Source organism: Aspergillus clavatus, genomic scaffold, assembly GCF_000002715.2.
Source record: "Aspergillus clavatus NRRL 1 1099423829800 genomic scaffold, whole genome shotgun sequence".
Taxonomy (NCBI): domain Eukaryota; kingdom Fungi; phylum Ascomycota; class Eurotiomycetes; order Eurotiales; family Aspergillaceae; genus Aspergillus; species Aspergillus clavatus.
This window is the reverse complement of record NW_001517099.1, coordinates 1,373,621-1,386,704: the sequence shown is the minus strand read 5'-3', so window position 1 is coordinate 1,386,704 and position 13,084 is coordinate 1,373,621. Positions and strand designations below refer to the sequence as shown.

The window sequence follows — 13,084 nt, the reverse complement described above, 5'->3', positions numbered from 1 at the left end:
GACGAGAAGAGGTTTAGTTCATAATCCGCATAGCCCCAAATGCAACATTGACGACCACACCCACAAAGACTGCGAGTCCCTTCCGCCAGCTCCAGACGCCCTCCTCTCTCCGCAGCCACATCGCACAGCCCACAGGCCAGAAAAACCCCATCACAGCACCCCAGAGCATATCGTCCATAGCGCCACGGGAACCGGCCCCGAACCCGCCATCATCATCTGCAAAGGACGCTCCTTCCCCTCCACCTCCCAACCCGGCACCCATAGATGTCGACCCCTCGTCCATCCACCGATCTTCCAGCTCGCGCAGCTCCGCCCCAGTCGGCATAGTATCCGGTGTCCGAGATACAGACTGAATAGCCATGAACTGCGAACGCAGCGCCGACACCTCAGCGGGAGTAAACCCAGCCGAGAGTAGGCGGTCGAAACCGCGCGGAGCAGACGTTGTAGACCGCAGCGGTGACGGTTGCCGCTGATGCTGCTTCCCTTTCTTCGAAAAAGAGAAATCATCTGGTTGCTCCTGCTCCTGCCCCTGCTCCTGCTGCAGCGTTGTAGCTATAGCAGCCTCGGCCGCGAGATCGGCATCGGATAGAACGATGTCGCCTATCGAGCAGTGGACATAGAGCCGAGGCTGCTCTCGGACGGGCGCCTTCCCTTTCCCCTTCGCAGCGGCGACATCTTCCTGCGGGATGGGGGTCCTGGAAGGCGAAGGAGGGAGCTTGAGCGAGGCGCTGAGGGGTGTGGCATCTTCAAGACCACGACCAGCATAGATCAGACGCAGACGGTGTGACGAGAGATCGCGAGGAAGACGAGTTCGGATTAATTGTTTTAGGCCAGCGGCCGTGGTAACATCCGGGGATAGGACATCTAGAGGAAGATCGGGGATCGATGCGGAGAAGCGAATCGTGAGGAAAAGTGGTTCAGCGGCGGTATCTCTGTCCAATATAGAGTCTGGGGTTAGAAATGAGGGAGAAGTCATTGTCGCTTGTATGCCTGGTAAGGAAGGGATCTAGAATGTGCAAATTATCAACTTCGATCTAGCAGAATCATAAATAAAATGTGTTACGTTTCTCCATTCCTGTTTGTATCATTTAGTACTGCCTGGCGAGAAAGGGCAACTAAAGTGATGGAGTGAGATGACGACTATCAGTGGATTACCGCTTCCCGCTATCCCACGTGATATATCAGCTACTACATAATAACACGGCGGTAGACAGCAAAGCGACACTAAACTGTTTCAAATCTGTTCTATGTTTTGGCTAAAGCTATCTATGTACAACACAGTAGAACACCGACGGTTTTGCGTATTCCAACGGGGAATTATCCCGAGGAAGGAGGAAGAAAATAAGGACTAATGAGATCTCACTCATATATCAACGAGTATTCTTGCGTGTCAATGGTTGACCTCGTAAAGGCACGTAGAACCCAGCTTCCAACAGAAGGTGTGGCAAAATGAGAGCATATAAATCGAAGAGAGGGTGAGCCACAAGCCCGGGAATCATATGGGACGAACCCAGCATCGAATAGAAGAGCAAAAGCGAAAAGCCAGCCGTATTAACGCCATCCAATGCACCGTAAATGTGATCCGTGATAATTTGCAGATGAAAGAAAAGGAATTTAGATATGCCATCTAAACCATAAATGATTCACCGCATCCGCATTGCTCCTCTGCGAAGAGACGTTAGCTGAACTGTAGATACAGCACAGGACGGGGAACTGGCAACTTACTGATGTTAGGATTGCGGAAGATGAACTTTCGGCTGAGCTTGTCCTCTTGCCAGTCCATTTCGCTGCCGATGATGCTGAACAGAGCCTTGCTATCGATCAAGACCTTTACACCGTCTTGCTCCACGACCTCGTCAAAAGCGCCAGGCTTATCCACATACTCAAGGTGGTAAGCGAGCCCCGAACAACCGCGATTCTTGACGCCCACGCGAATGAATTTAGGATCCGGCTGTGACAGAAGCTTGTGTAGTTGCTCTACTGCAATCGGTGTCAACTTCATAGCAGCCTTCCTCGCCCGTAACTTTCTTCGGGGCTTTTCTGCGGATTTCGAGCCCGTGAGCGACGGGGTTGCTGCCGGTCTGGACTTCTGAGCTTCCTGTTCCCGAAGGCTCACGTTCGAGAAGGATCCATTCCGGTCTTGCTTGTTAAGCGTGGTATTGGACATAGGCGGAAATTCGGCAGCGATCGAGGTGTCTGGAGTGCCGGCACTTCGGGAGAGGGGAGGAAACGAGGCCGGCAGAGTATGAGGACGGTATGCAGTGGCGGTCTGCATATCACGCTTCGATGACCGATATGTGCTACCAAGCGAGGAAAAGCTGCGAGCTGCTTGCGCGCATCGTGTATTGAATGGCTTGCTCGCACAACGCAACATCGTGGCGGATGATGTCACTGGAGAATGCATGGCAACCTTGTATAGGGACATGATGGACGAGTCTATATTGAAGAATAAAGATGCGTACGCTCTATTACTGAGAGAAGAGCAAGAGTAGGATATGTTCTCATGAAATAGCGGTAGTATTGCTGTTTGAGAAGCGAAAGAGTCATCAGTGATGGAGATCGAGTCGGCGGAAAAGAGTCGGCGGCTCGGCAAAGACTGGCATGGATTATGCAGCTTTGAGCCAATCAGTGTTGAGGTGTTTCTACACATTCAGTCAGTCTGGAGGTGGCGCCACTCTAAGTCAGGTGACCGAATCCACCTCAGCCTGAGTTGTGGTGTGTACTCCGTAAGTGTAAGTGTTAGCCTCAATAATTCTGAACGGGTCAAAGCCTCAAAGAACCCCCAGTGGTGCTCCAGACTCTGAAGTTGATGGTCTACGGAGTAAAGTTTTTTTAAGGGACCACTAGTTCTGTCGGTGATATGTGCTTGTTATCACCGCTGATACTTTGATTGAATCGCTTTCGGCCGGTTCAGACTTGAAGATGCGGATAATAATAATAAATGTTTGATTCGTAGTAGTAATCCAGACAGTCCCAAAGGTCAACTTGGTCAAGGTAATACGTATATGGAGTAATTTACCTCTGTATATCCTGGGTCAAATGCAATAAACAAGATATGTCGGATTCTTCAGGACCAATATCAAAAGGATCAATTAATAGCATCTCGAAAGAGTTTTAGATGAGATGTGGCTTGTACTATTGACAACTGGGTGTGGCTGGTGCTATTGGTTGGGCGGGCCATACTTGGCCTCATGGGAGTGATGATTATGGCCTTGACCACCTGTGCTTCAATCGTGTTACAGGTTCCAGTTATTATTGTCTATATGGTTTTAGATTCTTGAAACATCAATCTTTCCAGATCGCTTGTTCTGTCCTGAACCCCCCTGTATTGCTGCAATGATCTTGCATTTTTCGCAGATCGTCAAGTCTTGTGTTTAAACAACCATGGAATCCCCCCTAACCCAGCAAAGTAGACCGGCGACTTTCAAGCCCAAGATCGTGCAACTATACGAGAACCTCTTCCAAGTATGTCCATGTCGGCAAATTCGCTCATCGTTTATACTAACGATGTAAATCATAGGCTTCAGATTTTACGGAACCATCTGAAGGATTTTGGAGAGAGTTCTTTTTGTTGCCGCCTGATCGGCCTCAACTTGCATCTATTCTAGACCAACTAGGTGCCGACGAGACTCTTCATTTGCAGGTATTGAAGCATAATCGAGATGAAATCCCCATGAATGCGCTCGCTAACTCTCCATCAGTCTCAAACACAGCAGCTTTTTGTTCGGGCCATAAAGGAGGCCGACTCTGGGGTTAGCCCCGTCAATGCTTATGCGTTAGAGGTCAGCGCCCCGAGTGCACATGTGGCTCTTCAATCTCTAAAGAATTGACCAGACCTTGACGGTCTTTCTAGCTTGTGTGTTGAAAAAGAAATACACCAATCCTAGCTCTGATGTGATCACCATCCTAGCCGGACTCGATGAGGTTGACCACGTTATTTCGAACCTTGTCGCTGTTCTTGATGGTATCATTCGCAATGGAGGCAGCCGTGAGTGCTCTAGAAATAATTGCTTCCCCCATATCTAGCCGTGTATTTTAACCATTGCTCAGTTGAATTCCGCGTCAAAGCAATTCGAGCAGCCATCGCTCTGACCAGTGGAGCCTACAAGACTAGTCTTGTCTCCTACTTCACACATAGGGATCTGTTCCCATCATTAATGAAGGTCTGATTGCTCGAACACTCCATACCTCCCGACTTCTTCTCAAGAGTAGTTATAGCTAACACCCAGAGAAGTTTGTGAATGAAACGGATATCCCTATCCAGATATTCGAGCCATTTCTTCTTCTTGGGTTATTGGCGAACTACAACAGGTTCGAGTTTCAAAATCCCTACCAGCTGCGTCTCGATGACTTTGTCAACGAGTCGAGTATTCAAAAAATCGTCAAGGGAGTGGGTCTTTCCTGCACCGCCTTGAGGAATGGCTATATTGCGGTGCAGGACGATGCCCCTGAAGGCTGGACGCTGACCAACACTTTGGTCTTCTTCGGACTTGGGAGACTCACTCCAGGTGCAAGAAGTAAGCCTAATGCGTCGAACGCGGAGGAAGCGAAGGAGATGTTCGCAGCTCTGTAAGCCTTTTCAAGCCGCGAGTCAACACCTCGAAGTCTCTCAGGCTAACGGGAACCAGGCCAGCTCAACAAGCAGCAATTTTACTACCTACGTACGACTTTGCCAACGCGAATAAACTCTTTGGTCACCATCTTATCAACTCATCGCCTGATAAGGAGAGTGAGGAGTCTCCATTTGCGAGCTTTCTATCCGTAACCAGTTATATATTGCAGCATGCCTACCGGACTCCTCGGGTTTCGCACTATGCAGAGCTCAACCTCTTTACTCTCCGAATCCTTTCAGAAGACTCATCGCTATGTAAGCAGCTCTGCAGCGACACAGAGAAAAGGAAAGTGCGCCTTTGCCGGCAAAGGCAGCCGTATCTTCCGTTGGTTACAGAGGAGCGAGTTCTTGCAACAGTCATCTTCGACATTATGATTGATACGATTTCTCATAACCTCCGGCGTCGCCTTGATGCCAACATCTATAGGCAAGCGGACTCATCTTTTGACTATCAGCTCGTACCAAGCTAACCCTAGCGTGCAACCTTTCCAGTCACTCCATCGCCATTCTCCTTCGACTACTCACTTATCTTTCGATGAACAAAATCCGCTTATCATACCATTGGTCGGAACTCTGGCGCACCTTGCTCTCCCTGATGCGGTTCCTGACCACCTACGCATCCGATCTGTCCAGCATTCCCAACACCGAAACTCTTGCGACCTCGCTCGTAGACCTGGTGGCATTCTGTGTCTCCGCAGGCGATACCTTCCTCCCGGACCCAGCGTCTTACGACGACTTGTTCTACAAGCTGGTCGAAACAGGCCCCATCATCACCAAGTTCCGCGACGTCTACTGCCTCAAACACCCCACCTCATCTACGTCGAAGATTCCCGATCCCACAATATCCACCAGCAAGGACATCCACATCGCCGCTATCGACACCTTGATCTCCGTTTCAACCCACTTCTACACTCTCCTCTTCAATCCAGACAAGAATGTTGACGCGGGCGCCAAAACGGACGGCGAGGCTACACCGATCCCGGCGGCTCGGAAGAAAAATCTTTCACCGCGGGAAGTTCATCGCATCATCAAACAGGGCTATGATACGCTGAGTATTCAACCACCAGAAGGGCTGAGTGCGTGGACGCGATGGCGCGAAACGGACTGGAAGACGGAGCTGAAGCGGGCGGCAAGATGCGCAGTTGAGGATGCTAGACAGTTGGTTGCGTAGAGCTCTACTGTGCGCTTCTTTGCGTCTTGGATGGTAATCGCGATACCTGGATTGGTACCTTGATAAAATTGTAGATACCTGGCGAAGAGATGTGATCTCGTACAATATGAATACAAAGGCAAGCCATATTTGTGTGAAAATATTATAGAACCTCGCTCCTACAAGCTTTCCGCTATCCTTCAAAACTAGACGCAAAGGGGCGACATATCCCAGGTGCAACGCCAGTCCTAGATCTAATGATACAAGCCCAAAACAAGAAACCAACCGATGTCCATAACCGATTATCGTTCATTCTTTGATCCGAGCAAACGCGGTACCTTTCGAGAGGCAGCAAGCAAACAAAGCCGAGCCAGACATACCTTGCTTCCTTTGTGCCATAAGGCACCTTGACACGACACAACAAACATCATCCACCTCAAACGAGTTTCGTCGGAGCAGTAGCAGGGGCTGGATTTGGATTGCCCCTTGATTTCTCGACGTATTCATTGTTCGCGGTCATATATCTCGTGGCAAAATACTTGTCTGAGTTTTTACTCAGCCAGAGAGTGAATTTAGACAGCTCTTCTCGGAGTCTGTTTGTCGACTGCAGGTCCATATTGGTCTGCGCGATGAGTTCAGGCATCGTGGCTAGAAGAATCGAGTTAGTGATATAACACCGCATAACAACACGTAGGAAACATACCGAAAAGTCTCGTTAGATGCTCCGCCCCATAGATATCCAGGGGACCTTTCGCTGCAAAGTCCCCGGATCCTGACTCCCAATTCTTGCGGAGCGCTTTGTACTGTTCGCGCTCAAATCTGTATAGGAGAATCTTGTCCAAAGCCTTATCGAAGTATTCTTTGATGCCCATTATCACTTCCTCCAGGACATCAAGATCAGCTGAGCTTGTACGCTTTGGCTTCTCTTCCGCTGTGAAGTCCTCAAGGATTTGGTTGACGGAGGCTTTCGCTGGCAAAGCTACAACCTGTTGATTCTTCGTCACGTTCTCCCAGTCATCAACCAGGAGTGATTTTAAGTTGTCTGGCATGACAATTCTCACTGAAGGCCGTGTATAGAAATGCTCTTCCTGTAGGCATAGTGTAAGTATTGTACTCTGAGTAGAAAAGCTGCGGCCTCCTTGACGAAGAATATCGTAGGGCTGTTTCAGCAGCAGCATGGGTGAAATTAATCTAGATGAAATACCTTCTCGACTTCATTGTCTCTGGCCCTCTTCGTTGCACGGCCAGGGACCGATGTTTGCCTTTCTTCGCTATCGCGAACAGACCCACGATCGGATCCAGCCTTCCGCTTAAGCGGAGTTTTTGTGTTCTTTTGACGGAAAGCAGCCTCGGCCTCGCGACGGAGGGTGGTAGCAAGTTCTCTGTTCTCCTCCGTAAATTTGCGAAGTCGATCCTGAGGAACCCAATCATCCCAGCTGTAGATAGAAAGAAGGCCGGGTTAGCTATGGCTACCCATGCACACCACATCTTTGCCTGTGGAAGGGTTGACTCCGTTCTTCTTAACACGAATTTTTTTGCCAAAAGAATGGGTGCAAAAGGAATCCCCGTAGAGAGATTTGGGGGATTTCAACTCAACTGAGAGGGGCGGGCACGGGAAGCGCGCCTCATAAAAATGATAAAGAAGCCGTACTTACGTGTTCTTCCAGCCCTTGTAATGAACTAGATATTCGAAAGGGCTTTTCTTATCCTCTGGATCGGTCTGCCTCACATCAAGAATTTTTGCTTCATATAAGATCTCATGATGAAAGCAGAGGACTTTCTCATCTTTCTGATAAGTAGACAGCGCAGCTGGTGCCATTTTGGAGGATCCGAAGATCGATGATGTGCCAGCCAGAGACGGAATGTTTGCCCAGATAAAATATCGGACGGGAGAACCGTGATACTATTGTATCACTGCTCCGAGCTGTACAAGCAGACAAATACCCTGCGGACGGACTCAAGATAAATCTTGGGTTTGCGACTGCTCCAGCAACGCAACCGAGGGTATGATGAGCTGCGGGATTTGAGACAACGAGATACACTTCAGGAGTCACAAGTCCACTCCCCGGTAAATTATATGAGAGAAGAGATTTGCGAATGACGAGGCCAGTCTTGTATATCAGGAGATAGTCCTCCCTATGAGGCACGCAGTTTGAGCTAAGAGGTCAAGCAGTTTCTTGGAAAACACGACTCGTCCACCTCAAGCAAAGTGAAGCGTCAATGAAACAGCTATAACGCGACGCTCTGTAGACAAGAGAAGCCCTGTACTATACTGGTGGCTGGAAAGATGGTAAGACAAGTTGAGGAGAGACAAAAGCAGGCGAAGTGGAAGGCGAAAGAGAGAATGGAAGCGGAACCCCGAAATGGCCGACGCCCTTTTAAAGTTATACGCGTCTAGTATCTTTCTACCGGGATTTTATCACCTTCCCATCAACCAACCCTTGAATATTGAATGTTAATTGCAGAAAAAATAACGATGTTTTAGCTGTCGCTTCTGATAAGTACACATGGGAGCTGGCTATATTTGGTTTCAATCTATCTCTTGAATGTTTCCCAGACTCTCAGGCTAGACTAGGACGCGTCTTGATCCCGTTCAGCCTTTTTCTTATTGGCCTGAAACAACAAAGATCAGGCTTGATATCGTAAAAGGAAGCAAAAGAGATACAGGACCGAGTTAAGAACACAAATTCTTCCTCGAGACACAATAAAAGACAAGGAGGACAACAACAAGTGCCGCGCCATCGCCGTCATCTGTTTGAGATCCTTCAATATGGCACCATCCGAGGCCTCTATTTTGAGCCATTTTCTCCTGTCCCCTGCATCACTGCCCACAGTCATCTCCTTACAACAGTTCACTGAGCTGTTTCCCAAAAGACTGCGGTCTCACCCACATATTAGAGTACTGTACAGGGAACTTCAACAGCTGCGAGAACAAGATATGGACATTGTCAATGGGAACATTGATAGGGAAGTGCATCAGGGTGAAGCCCAAAAAGCCGAGCTTCGGAGAGCAATCCTGAAAACAGGAGTCGATGGAATGGACGCAAATGACCAGCGGGAGATGGAGATGGATGTCCAGCTCTTCGGACAGGAGACCAATGCCGCTTCCAGTGAATATCATTCAACTGCCAGCCTCCTCTCCGCGATGGAGGAGGCTTGTACCAATCTTGAAAATGAAGCATCCCAAGTGGATCGAGACGCAGCTACAGTACTCTCCGAACTCAACGCCACAGTGGGTGATTTGAGTGATTTGCGGTATGGTAAACTGCAAGGGCCTGCCGGGTCTTCCGGGGAGGAGATGGTCCAGGAAGCAATAGAGGGTCTCAATCACCTAGAACAGACATGTTATCACAAGACATCTCTGTGATGGCTGATTGCCAAAACCAAGCTTTTGTTCCATGAGAGACAGCAGGAACCATTCATGCTTCCTCCCTCTGTATTTCCTCGGCATCAACTGTGATTGCACATAAATCACTGTGCTTATAAGAACAATACATCGGGGCTCATTGGTATAAACGAGTTTGATTCTCATAATCACAAGTATCAACCTTGCTCACAATCTAGCAGTGGTTGTTGGAAATGCAACTGTTCCTCCTCTTGGGTATCCACAAAAGCTTGCATGCCAACTTTGACTACACTGTTTTCTAGCCAGTCAAATTGCATCCACGAGGAAACACGATAAATACTATACAGTCAGCAGGAGCATTGAACACTCTATATCATTCTTAGCACATCTGGAGGAAATCAGAGTTTTCGGCCTCGTCGTCCAACTATTCCAAATTATTCTGAATGTTCTTATTCCGCATTCGAGCCACGCCCATCCAACACTACCGCTGATGATAATTATCCATCTATCTCCCTCAACACTGCCTCACCAACAAGGAATGACATCGCGGTGTCTGTCTCGGCTTCCTCGGTACGTTGCAGACTTGGTTTTCCGAAGGTGTCAAACGGGTACGGAGTGATCAAGGCTCGTTTTCTCCAGTAGACGGTCTCGTTGCTGGGCACTCTAGGCAGAGGGAGGAACCGGGAGTAACCAGACAGGCCTCTCAGCGTGCCCTCGCTATTGAGCTCATCATTACAGGGCCAAGGCGCAACAGGCTTCGCAGGGTGGAATTCTGTGGAGGGAAGCCATATTGTTTCCATGGCCAGCACGGGAGATCGATGGTCTGTGAAGGATTTCCCAGCGAATGTGGGTTTGAGGGTTTGCTTGTCCTCTTCGCTCGGTTGCGGCTCTTTGCGCTCAGGCTGTCTCGATTCTGCCTCTTGAGCACCCTCCTTGACGAAAAGATGGTAGGCGACCCATTCGCGATAGGGGTGTGGGGCACTGGGAGAGCTTGATGCAATGTGGGCGTTGCTATTGCGAGCATTCAAAAATCGATCAAACTCTCTCGCTATGTTTGAGATCCACGTCTTCGAATCGGTGTAGGCCATATTGAAGACTGAGTCCGTTGGCCTCGCAAACCTCTTCCCTAAGTCCAATCATTAGCCTATCTGACGTTTGGAGCCCAAGCGGTACTCTGTTATTATCTCCACGAGAAAACTCAGCATCTCAACCCCAGGAGACTCGATTCCATCCGACGAGCATGACAATGTACGCCAGTCAGACTTATATGTGATGGCTCCCAACATGAGCTTGCCGGCAGTTCCATATAGAACTCTATAGAATTGAAGAGGTGCTTGGAGATTTGACTTCACATATCCCAAACTTACCTGAAGGCAGTAGTAAAGTATGCTACAGTTCAGGTCCAGTCGATACTCTCTTTTTTTCAGTACCAGGCCTCTAAAAGGGCAGATGCGTTATGGTATGAGAATGAGAGCAAGAGAACTAAGATATCTGGATTTGCAAGACATGGAAGTAAGACAAAATCGACAGAAGAAAGCATAGGGGAGATTGGTGAGCGATGATGGATGCTTCAGTTAGAACTCAGTGAAGGCAATGACTATTTTGGTTGATCTTCTTCTGTCAAGCACTACACACAGTGAATCATGGGAGCCTGAGATCACATAATTCAACATTCACAATGCACAATCTAGCATGAATGAACCCATCTTCTGGCCGAATTGAATGTATAGAGGTATAGAAAAATGAATACTTTTTGATCAGTTAGGATTCTCAAGGCCAAAGACTAGATTACAACCACAAAGAGCTCCCTAAATATATGAAGCCATTATAAAGATTCAAATACATGGATCTGCAGTCTAAGAAGGCTCAAGTCAAGATGTTAATTGATGTTACGGCCTTATGGATATCCCTCAATTGCTTACATTCACTACAGAACTAAGGCACTGATATCCTTATCATTATCTTTATCGATAAGGACCAGTTAGCGGCACGTCAAAATCCTACAGGACAAAAGAACCAGCCACCACTACGGAGTAGATCGCCATATACTATCCTATGTAAAAGGAATCGAGACGGTGAACCAAACATCTGCTCATAATCTTGGGATTATACTACCATAATACCCCGAAGAGGTCCAGATCAATAGCCAAAATGCCAACAATACCCCTCCATCCTCGCGTGTCCAGCTCGACCACTTCCCTTCACAACCCACTTCCCCAGCTCCTTCAAACACCATCGGGCCTGGCAATCCTCGAACTACAAGGCACCATCAACATTCCATCTTTGGATGATCAAGGCGCAGATTTGCATCCAGGCGATGCGGAGGATGGTTCGACGGCTGTGATTACATTCGAGACACCCATCGGCAAACTCATTTTCCCGGACTACTCGCCGCAGGCTCCAGACGACACGAAGTGGATGAAGCGGGTATATCTCTACGTTGGACGATATCAGCGCATGACAGGGGAAGTGAAGAAGCTGGTGCAACCACTCGCGCTTGTGCAAAAGCAAAAAAAGGAGGCCAGCGCCCGCGGTGACGAAGTCGCGACAGACGAGAATGAGGAATTGGAGGTCGTGGAAATCATCAAGTATAAGCTCCTTTTCAAGAGTCGACCGGAGCCTGTCAACGATAGTTGATGGGAGATTCCGACCTCCTTGACATGCGTTGTCCACGAACGTCAGACACAATGTGGTCTATTAATCTCAATTTGGTCCTGAGAACCTACAAGACAGGGTCTCGCTTTCCAGGTTCTCCCAAGACTACATACATATACCCAAATATCGAGGCGCACCATGTCTTACTCGGAAACGAGTTGGAATGGGACGGATTGCTTGATCATACCCGCAGTCATCCTATTATTTCCGAATGTGATAAGAATGTCATCCCTTGTCAAGTACCAGCGGACGATTTCGACTTATTGAGCAACACGATTCCTTGGAATAGTTTCAAAGGGGCAATTGATTATCAAGCAATGATAGCTGGACACTGTGGTGCGACACACAACTGATGCTTTCTTGTAACAATCCTTGAACCACAAGGCTCCTGGCGGTCAATCGCACCAAACACGCAGCCACACAATGTCAGGAGTAAATGAGATCTTCCGGGACTGTGGAAAAATGCGTCACAAGCCCGACTGGGTGCCATATGTGGTTGGTGGCTGTCTGCAAGGAATGCGGAACACCGATGCCCTTGAATGACCGGCTCAAGGCAAAAAAAAGTCGCAGATCGAGGAGTAAGTCGCTGCGTGGTCAGTACCCATTACAGGAAAATCACAAGCTGACCCACTGGTAGGTTTGTGAATTACTATAACGGCGCAGGTGTCCAGCATATCGCTTTCCGAACCCACGATACCGTTACAGCCGTCACTCGACTCCGAGAACGGGGGTGTCCTTCCTCGCAGTCCCCAGCACATACTACACCGATCTGCGGCAGCGCCTATCCCACACTGGCCTGAAACTCGATGAGGATATCGATGTGTTGGAGAAGCTTCATATTCTGGTGGATTTCGACGAGAAGGGGTATCTGCTCCAGATCTTTTCGAAGCATGTGCTCGATCGGCCCACAGTCTTTATCGAGGTGATCCAACGCAACAACTTTGACGGGTTCGGAGCTGGGAACTTCAAAAGTTTGTTCGAGGCCTTCGAGCGAGAACAGGCACGTAGAGGCAATCTCTGAAAGTCAATTATTGCTTTGCTCCATTCGCTACTTCCGAACATTTTTTGAGGAGTCTAAGTTTAGAAGATAACTAGAAAAAGTCATTAGATCCTAATAGAAATAAATTCCAATACGCTGAGCTACCGACCCAGATTCAAAGTCTCACTCTTCCTACCTGCTTCGTCGATCCATGGTGTTGTTCAATGGCCATCGTTCACTCAGACACAACAAGGAAAGTTACAGGCATCATTCCCCTGAAAAGATGCCGTAGAAGAATCTGGTCCACCATCAGCGATGGCCTTGCATCAGACTCTGTAAGAT

The 13,084-nt window shown here is 48.5% G+C and overlaps 7 protein-coding genes across 7 annotated transcripts; 4 read left to right on the top strand and 3 right to left on the bottom strand.

Annotated features, from left to right (window-relative positions):
* Nucleotides 1-13: 13 nt before the first annotated feature.
* On the bottom strand, nucleotides 14-2,425 carry ACLA_049870 (putative conserved membrane protein; the record flags this gene model as incomplete). Its single annotated transcript, XM_001271940.1, has 2 exons — nucleotides 14-990; nucleotides 1,726-2,425. 2 exons carry the CDS (start codon nucleotides 2,423-2,425, stop codon nucleotides 14-16), a joined length of 1,677 nt encoding a protein of 558 aa, XP_001271941.1.
* Nucleotides 2,426-3,384: 959 nt separating this feature from the next.
* ACLA_049860 (ARMH3 family protein) lies at nucleotides 3,385-5,783 on the top strand (the record flags this gene model as incomplete). The annotated part of the gene is made up of 8 exons (XM_001271939.1): nucleotides 3,385-3,465; nucleotides 3,521-3,643; nucleotides 3,702-3,782; nucleotides 3,835-3,988; nucleotides 4,051-4,163; nucleotides 4,235-4,569; nucleotides 4,629-5,039; nucleotides 5,105-5,783. The coding sequence occupies 8 exons, from the start codon at nucleotides 3,385-3,387 to the stop codon at nucleotides 5,781-5,783; spliced, it is 1,977 nt and encodes a 658-aa protein (XP_001271940.1).
* Nucleotides 5,784-6,198: 415 nt separating this feature from the next.
* Nucleotides 6,199-7,581, bottom strand: ACLA_049850 (MRG family protein; the record flags this gene model as incomplete). The annotated part of the gene is made up of 4 exons (XM_001271938.1): nucleotides 6,199-6,410; nucleotides 6,466-6,850; nucleotides 6,967-7,198; nucleotides 7,418-7,581. 4 exons carry the CDS (start codon nucleotides 7,579-7,581, stop codon nucleotides 6,199-6,201), a joined length of 993 nt encoding a protein of 330 aa, XP_001271939.1.
* A 951-nt stretch (nucleotides 7,582-8,532) lies between these two features.
* ACLA_049840 (Cnl2/NKP2 family protein) lies at nucleotides 8,533-9,129 on the top strand (the record flags this gene model as incomplete). The annotated part of the gene is made up of 1 exon (XM_001271937.1): nucleotides 8,533-9,129. One exon carries the CDS (start codon nucleotides 8,533-8,535, stop codon nucleotides 9,127-9,129), a length of 597 nt encoding a protein of 198 aa, XP_001271938.1.
* Nucleotides 9,130-9,605: 476 nt separating this feature from the next.
* Nucleotides 9,606-10,196, bottom strand: ACLA_049830 (uncharacterized protein; the record flags this gene model as incomplete). The annotated part of the gene is made up of 1 exon (XM_001271936.1): nucleotides 9,606-10,196. One exon carries the CDS (start codon nucleotides 10,194-10,196, stop codon nucleotides 9,606-9,608), a length of 591 nt encoding a protein of 196 aa, XP_001271937.1.
* A 1,063-nt stretch (nucleotides 10,197-11,259) lies between these two features.
* Nucleotides 11,260-11,745, top strand: ACLA_049820 (Ctf8 family protein; the record flags this gene model as incomplete). Its single annotated transcript, XM_001271935.1, has 1 exon — nucleotides 11,260-11,745. The coding sequence occupies one exon, from the start codon at nucleotides 11,260-11,262 to the stop codon at nucleotides 11,743-11,745; it is 486 nt and encodes a 161-aa protein (XP_001271936.1).
* A 547-nt stretch (nucleotides 11,746-12,292) lies between these two features.
* ACLA_049810 (uncharacterized protein) lies at nucleotides 12,293-12,784 on the top strand (the record flags this gene model as incomplete). The annotated part of the gene is made up of 2 exons (XM_001271934.1): nucleotides 12,293-12,341; nucleotides 12,435-12,784. The coding sequence occupies 2 exons, from the start codon at nucleotides 12,293-12,295 to the stop codon at nucleotides 12,782-12,784; spliced, it is 399 nt and encodes a 132-aa protein (XP_001271935.1).
* Nucleotides 12,785-13,084: the final 300 nt, after the last annotated feature.